Here is an 8,073-nt window from a genome sequence, read left to right on the forward strand (position 1 = left end):
CCAATTCGACTACTTTAAAATGGTGGAAGCATGGTGGAATCCCTCAATGGCAGTGCCCATGGGAAAACTGCCTTTTGGCCACTAGAGGCCTCTGTCGTTCTCTGAGTCGGCTATACATTGTGTTCCTCATCTACCGGCTTGTACATAAAACATCCTCGATTCAGGCTGTAAGGGCGTCGCTTTCCTCCTGAACTAGCTTTAACGCCGAGCCGCCAGGAAGAATTTTCCACCACCTTTTTTTAAAATTTTTATTTCACCTTTATTTAACCAGGTAGGCCAGTTGAGAACAAGTTCTCATTTACAACTGCGACACAAACAACAACAGAGTTACACATGGAATAAACAAACGTACAGTCAATAACACAATAGAAAAAATCTATATACAGTGTGTGCAAATTAGGTAAGATTAGGGAGGTAAGGCAATAAATAGGCCGTAGTGGCGAAGTAATTACAATTTAGTAATTAAAGACTGGAGTGATAGATGTGCAGAAGATGAATGTGCAAGTAGGGATACTGGGGTGCAAAGGAGCAACAACAAAAAATAATAATATGAGGATGAGGTAGTTGATAGAATGTCTGTTACTTCCTGATGTTGCACACAGCGTTCAGCCAGGGGTAAACAGACTGCTACAACCTGATTGGCTGAACGTGAGGAAGTAACGTTAGCCAGTGGACTCTAGCATGGTGGTGTAGATTATTTTTTTTTAAGACAGTACTCATATTTTAACTTCTTTTGTTAAAATTTATGAAAACAAATATTTTTCTTCTTCTTTTAACCCTTTATTTACAATATTCATCCCGTGCAAACACGCTGTTTTTAATTCTGAAAAGTGAAGACATACCTGTGAGAACGGTCGCCCTGGTAGTAGTTTTTTTTATACAGTACCTAAAACCAATCTGTGCTTTAATTAGACCATTGGAAAAAATGACTACTGCATAAACACTGCAATGCGGGTTGGATTTAATTGAGCCCATAATATTCCTAGGCGATGATTGCACTTCTCTTCCCAACACAATACCGCTAAATATTTTTATTTTGGGGGGGGGCGCCCAGCAAGTGGGAATAGATGTCAGGAACTCGGCGCCATATCACTGTGAGTTAACTGTTCAGAGCGTTAATTGCATGCGATGCACATCATTTTATTATCAGAATATGCCAGTGGACGTCTGGTAACTATGCTTTAGTGGGAAAGTGTTGGGATGAGGTTCAACTACATTTACCCACCTCAAAATGAACATTTTTGCACAATTTCTTCCACCCACATCTCACCTGAATGCATTTTTTTTTTTTTTTACATTTGAAGGGGTAGGGCAAAGGCTGAAATTGGGGTTGAGGGTTAGTTACCGTTTTTAATTAAGAAGAGAGATTATCGAAATAGGCGGGGTTTATGACTTTTATGTACGAGCCGGACGCGGGGGTACAAGAGTGTATAGGTCCTCTCTAGGTTTCTTCCTAGGTTTTGGCCTTTCTAGGGAGTTTTTCCTAGCCACCGTGCTTCTACACCTGCATTGCTTGCTGTTTGGGGTTTTAGGCTGGGTTTCTGTACAGCACTTTGAGATATCAGCTGATGTAAGAAGGGCTATATAAATACATTTGATTTGATTTGTATAGCCGGCTGCATACATTCCTGTTGGACGCAATGACAAACGACGTAAAAGGATACTAGCGCCGTCCAAAGGTTGGTTGGGCTAAGTAAAGGTATATAGTCAGAGACCCCCGGAAAGTTCTAGTAGGCCCCTCTGGAATACTATAGGTCCCTTCGTTGATCTAAAATACTTGGAGAATCTCTTGAAGAAAAACTGAAGTTCCTTCAGGAAAAATAAATGTATTCTATTAAGTAGGTTTACGCTACCTTCTCTGCCAAATGATAATTGCGTCGGAACTTCCCACACTGTAGCTACTGAATGTATCCCAGGCATCTGCATGTGTCATTCTCAACTTGAATTTAATCCAAATTCATGATATTCTCCTCGCTCAACACTTCTGAACGTGGAGCTTTTTATACACACATTTATAGTTAAATATATCCAGTGTTCTAGGATACAATTTCTCGCAGTAGGACAGCAGGCTGGCTTCCTTGCCTCCAACGGTTTAACGGCGCGGCGAAGCACAGTCCGTCCGTCCGTCTTTCTCGCAGTTTGCCGCATCGTTTCTTCCAAGCAGGTCCCACAATTATCTTTCTCCATTCTGTAACTCTCCTACTACAAACGTTTCAACAGCAGGAAACAGCCTCCCAAACCTGTCGCAGACTATTGAAGACGGAGAAAAATGCGGTGATGAGGAAAGCTGAAAAGAGAGAATACAACAGTATTTATCGGGCAGTGGGCTTCGTGGTCGTGGGGATAATATCAAGGTGGGTGGTTGATTACAAGAGCATACAGTGTTTGTGTTTGCCTGATTCCAATAGCTCGCACGGTGATATTTTTGTGCAGAGAATAGACACCGAGATAGTATTTGTCTTGTTATTGTATCCCTCTCGAGTGTCTAGCCGACCTTTACAGAACCGAGTCTATGCCATTGGTAACTGGTGATACTGTCTATCACAGGGATTATTTTATTCAGGATCCGCTGTGTAATGTCTGTAAATGTTCATAGTTTTGCTGTAGCCTTATTACCATGCCTTACAAGTATTAGACACTAGTATTCAGAAGGTATTATTTTCTGCAAGAACACACACCCACATCAGTCCAGAAAACTAAGCAGCTGCCTTTCCATTGATCAGGCTGGCCTAATCAATTTAACAACCTATTCATTCCACATTAAACCCTGGGGACTGTCAGGTTTTCTCTCTCTCATCACCTACTTGTGTTATTAATCTAATGCTAAGGCATGATGATAGTGAACATCCTGCAGGGATATGCACATATACCAGCAGTCATCCCTGCTCAATTACCTTGCAGCATTGTAAGTATGAGTCATTGTTCCCACCACTTGAGGAAAAACAAAAAAAAACATTGTTTGCCACTGTAGTCAGGGTACCCACTCTATTGAAGGGGAATTTAGTAGTGTTAACCGTATTTTATTAAAATATTAATGGTCTGAGCTTTCTCTGTACTTCCAGGTGTATTATGCCCTATCCAATCTGCGGTGGACCTAAGAGAGAGCACCAGAGGGGAGAGTGAGGGCTGCTGGGAAGCACAGTCACACTACTTCCTCGCTGCACCTGCTATATCATGGGTAACGTCGGTGGAAAGGACGGCCATGGCCCTACAGGTTCCCTACATGAACCTACACACACACCGGTTACATCATTAGTCTCACACATGAATGCTCACACATTGTCACATTTCATTATATTAGACTTTCTGACAGTAAATCTGTTTAGAACATTCTGTTCCTGATTCCCACAGACACAGGACATTGTGTTCCTGATTAAATGACTTCATTACCCCTTTCTGCTTTCTCCAACATCCCAATGTGTGTTTGTGTGAGTGAATGAAAGAGCTTCTGTCTCTTAATATTTCCTTTCATGCTGTTTGTACTCTTATACAATTTGTGAATTATCTTCATCCATCCTCTTCTCGATCTGTCTAGCTGGGTTTCTCAGTTCTTTTCTGTTGTTATTGCCGGCTTGATGTTGAACGTCATGCATCCTACCTGCATCGGCTTCTCTTTTTCTGACACGCATCCCTCCCCTATACACCCGTTCCTATCCTTTCTAGCTGATTTCAGTATGCAGGAAACAGACTCAGACTGGGGTGAGAATATCTCACTGGATACTGTGTGTGCACCGCTAGTCACATGCAACACATCAGATAGCATAATGAGGAGTCTGCAGAATTCTGCTGCCCAATGCAAGGACAGGGAGGGGGAACATGAGACGCTATAGGCTGGCCAAGCACACATCCTTATGGACCTGTGTGTTTGTCTGTGTGAATGCACCCTAGAGAATAAACATAGTGTATGGGTTTCCAATGTTAATCAATTGGCTGCTAGCAGGAAAGAGATGCTGCATCTAGATTCAGTGAGGTAGTTTGTCTCTCTATATGGCCACTCAGAGATGAGAGTATGTCTATGTGCCAAGGCGTTGACAGTCTCTGCAGTGTCTGTCAGCAGCCATCCTCCCAGAGGCGCAGCCAACTGGCATCCTCCCAGAGGCGCAGCCAACTGTGGTCTTCTTCTGTATTGTTTTTATAGACAGAAAATAGCTTAGGACAGCAGTTCTCTCTCACTTTTCTGTTCCTCTTCATCTCTCCTCTTCCCTCCATCTCTTCCTTCCCCTATATCATCTTTCTCTAATCCTCCCCTCTTTCTCTCTTCCCCTCTTTTTCTCCACTCACTTGTTCTCTCTCCAGGGTCTCATTTAGATCTGTTCCAAACTCCTCCCTCTTACCTCTCTGATTCTGACCTGGCTCCAGCCGCGGCTCAGCTGCTGCAGCAGGGGACACCGTCCTCCAGGGCCCCCCGGGGTATCGTCTGCCAGGGTGGAGCCTCCCCCATTTCCAACTGGAGACACACACTGTCCGTCCCCCCAGAACAGGCTGTGATTAGCGTGGAGAGCAGTGTGTCTCCGCAGGGGACTGGGATTGAGATGGAAGGTGGAAGGCAGACAGTGCAGCGCTCTAACAGCCACACAAGCAGCCCTGTGTCCCCAGGCCAGCAGCCTCAGTTTGAGGGTAGCCCTTTGGAGCATAGCTGGCAGGAGCGGGACAGTGGGATGGAGCTCCATGCAAGGCCAGAGCGAGCTGGGGAGGAGATGGCCCTGGCTCTGTTCAGCCTTTTGGAACATCACAGGTCTGCACTGGGGCTCAGTCCGGGTCTGAACGCACCAGCAGGAGCAGCCGGTAAGGACTCTGCATCTGCGTGGCCATAGCAACCCAATCGGTTCATAATAGTAGGTTTGTCTTGTCTCTACTTAACAGAGTGTGCGTGCAGGTTCTTACAGTATGGACAGTGCCTTCAGAAAGTATTCATACCCCTCATCTTATTCCACACTTTGTTAAAGCCGAATTGAAATTGATTAAATAAATACGAAATTCTAATCCATCTACACACAGTACCCCATAATGACAAAGGGAAAACATGTTTTTAGAAATGTTTGCAAATGTATTGAAAATGAAATGCATAAATAGCTAGTCACCCCCCTGAGTCAGTACTTTGTATAAACACCTTTGGCAGCTATTTACAGCTGTGAGTCATTCTGGGTAAGTCTAAGTGCTTTCCACACCTGGATTGTGCAACATTTGCCCATTTATTATTTTCAAAGTTCTTCAAGCTCTGTCAAATTGGTTGTTGATCATTGCTAGACATCCATTTTCAGGTCTTGCATGGATTTTAAAGTATACTGAACAAAAGTATTTATGCAAAAATGTTGTGTTGGAGCTGAAATGAGCTGAAATATAAGATCCCAGAAATGTTCCATATGCACAAAAAGTGTATTTCTCTCAGAAACATGGGAACAGCTCTGGTGGACATTCCTGCAGTCAGCATGCCAATTGCACGCTCCCTCTAAACTTGAGACCTCTGTGGCATTGTGTTGTGTGACAAAACTGCACATTTTAAAGTGGCCTTTTATTGTCCCCAGCACAAGGAGAATCTGTGTAACGATCATGCTGTTTAATCAGCTTCTTGACATGCCAGACCTGTCAGGTTGATGGATTATCTTTGCAAAGGAGAAATGCTCACAAACAGGGATGTAAACAAATTTGTGCACAAAATGTGAGAGGAAGAAGCTTTTTTTGTGTATGGAACATTTCTGGGATCTTTTATTTCAGCTCATAAAATATGGGACCAACACTACATGTTGCCTTTATATACTGCTCAAAAAAATAAAGGGAACACTTAAACAACACATCCTAGATCTGAATGAAAGAAATAATCTTATTAAATACTTTTTTCTTTACATAGTTGAATGTGCTGACAACAAAATCACACAAAAATAATCAATGGAAAACCAATTTATCAACCCATGGAGGTCTGGATTTGGAGTGACACTCAAAATTAAAGTGGAAAACCACACTACAGGCTGATCCAACTTTGATGTAATGTCCTTCAAACAAGTCAAAATGAGGCTCAGTAGTGTGTGTGGCCTCCCTACAACGCCTGGGCATGCTCCTGATGAGGTGGCGGATGGTCTCCTGAGGGATCTCCTCCCAGACCTGGACTAAAGCATCCGCCAACTCCTGGACAGTCTGTGGTGCAACGTGGCGTTGGTGGATGGAGCCAGACATGATGTCCCAGATGTGCTCAATTGGATTCAGGTCTGGGGAACGGGCGGGCCAGTCCATAGCATCAATGCCTTCCTCTTGCAGGAACTGCTGACACACTCCAGCCACATGAGGTCTAGCATTGTCTTGCATTAGGAGGAACCCAGGGCCAACCGCACCAGCATATGGTCTCACAAGGGGTCTGAGGATCTCATCTCGGTACCAAATGGCAGTCAGGCTACCTCTGGCGAGCACATGGAGGGCTGTGCGGCCCCCCAAAGAAATGCCACACCACACCATGACTGACCCACCGCCAAAACGGTCATGCTGGAGGATGTTGCAGGCAGCAGAACGTTCTCCACGGCGTCTCCAGACTCTGTCACGTCTGTCACGTGCTCAGTGTGAACCTGCTTTCATATGTGAAGAGCGCCAGTGGCGAATTTGCCAATCTTGGTGTTCTCTGGCAAATGCCAAAAGTCCTGCACGGTGTTGGGCTGTAAGCACAACCCCCACCTGTGGACGTCGGGCCCTCATACCACCCTCATGGAGTCTGTTTCTGACCATTTGAGCAGACACATGCACATTTGTGGCCTGCTGGAGGTCATTTTGCAGGGCTCTGGCAGTGCTTCTCCTGCTCCTCCTTGCACAAAGGCGGAGGTAGCGGTCCTGCTGCTGTGTTGTTGCCCTCCTACGGCCTCCTCCACGTCTCCTGATGTACTGGCCTGTCTCCTGGTAGCGCCTCCATGCTCTGGACACTACGCTGACAGACACAGCAAACCTTCTTGCCACAGCTCGCATTGATGTGCCATCCTGGATGAGCTGCACTACCTGAGCCACTTGTGTGGGTTGTAGACTCCGTCTCATGCTACCACTAGAGTGAAAGCACCGCCAGCATTCAAAAGTGACCAAAACATCAGCCAGGAAGCATAGGAACTGAGAAGTGGTCTGTGGTCCCCACCTGCAGAACCACTCCTTTATTGGGGGTGTCTTGCTAATTGCCTATAATTTCCACCTGTTGTCTATTCCATTTGCACAACAGCATGTGAAATGTATTGTCAATCAGTGTTGCTTCCTAAGTGGACAGTTTGATTTCACAGAAGTGTGATTGACTTGGAGTTACATTGTGTTGTTTAAGTGTTCCCTTTATTTTTTTTGAGCAGTGTATTTTTGTTCAGTGTACAATGTTGTTGATCCAACCTCAGTTTTCTCCTGTCACAGCCATTAAAGTTTCTAACTGTTTTAAAGTCACCATTGGCCTCCCTGAAATCCCTGAGCAGTTTCCTTCCTCTCTGGCAACTGAGTTAAGGACGCCTGTATCTTTATAGTGAGTGGATGTATTGATACACCATCCAAAGTGTAATTAATAACTTCACCATGCTCAAAGGTATATTCGATGTCTGCTTTTTATTTTTACCCATCTACCAATAGGTGCCCTTCTTTGAGAGTCATTGGAAAACCTCCCTGGTGTTTGTGGTTGAATCTGTGTTTGAAATTCCCTGCTCCACTGAGGGACCTTACAATTATCTGTATGTGTGGGGTACAGGGGTGTAGTCATTCAAAAATAATGTTAAGCACTGTTATTGCATACAGAGTGAGTCCATGCAACTTATGTGACTTGTTAAGCACATTTCTACTCCTGAACGTATTTATGCTGACCACAACAAAGGGGTTGAATACTTATTGACTCAATACATTTCAGCTCTTCATTTTTTTATTCATTAGTAGAAATGTCATAAAAACATAATTCAACCTTGACATTATGGGGTATTGTGTGTAGGCCAGTGACAATACATCTAGATTTAATCCATTTAGAGTTCAGGCTGTAACACAACAAAATGTGGAAAGAGTCAAGGGGTGTAAATACATCCTGAAGGCACTGTATGTTTGTGTGTCAGAGCTGCTAAGGCGGTTGCTGGTGGAGAGAGA

General features: G+C 44.3%; 1 protein-coding gene across 5 annotated transcripts in view; it reads left to right on the plus strand.

Moving 5' to 3' along the window:
* Window positions 1-292: 292 nt before the first annotated feature.
* Window positions 293-8,073, plus strand: part of LOC106568622 (cytospin-A) — a 20,290-nt gene continuing 12,509 nt past the window's right edge. The window contains exons 1-5 of one of the 5 annotated variants that reach the window (XM_045721062.2): window positions 293-862; window positions 2,221-2,354; window positions 3,063-3,214; window positions 4,297-4,785; window positions 8,043-8,073. The exon at window positions 8,043-8,073 is cut by the window's right edge and continues 43 nt beyond it. In XM_045721062.2, coding sequence (XP_045577018.1) covers window positions 3,175-3,214; window positions 4,297-4,785; window positions 8,043-8,073 — 560 coding nt within the window. In that variant the 5' untranslated portion in view covers window positions 293-862; window positions 2,221-2,354; window positions 3,063-3,174. The other 4 variants (XM_045721060.2, XM_045721061.2, XM_045721066.2 and 1 more) reach the window with 4 other exon arrangements.

The sequence above is a fragment of the Salmo salar genome, chromosome 06 (genome assembly GCF_965601325.2).
Source record: "Salmo salar chromosome 06, fSalSal1, whole genome shotgun sequence".
Lineage (NCBI taxonomy): Eukaryota > Metazoa > Chordata > Actinopteri > Salmoniformes > Salmonidae > Salmo > Salmo salar.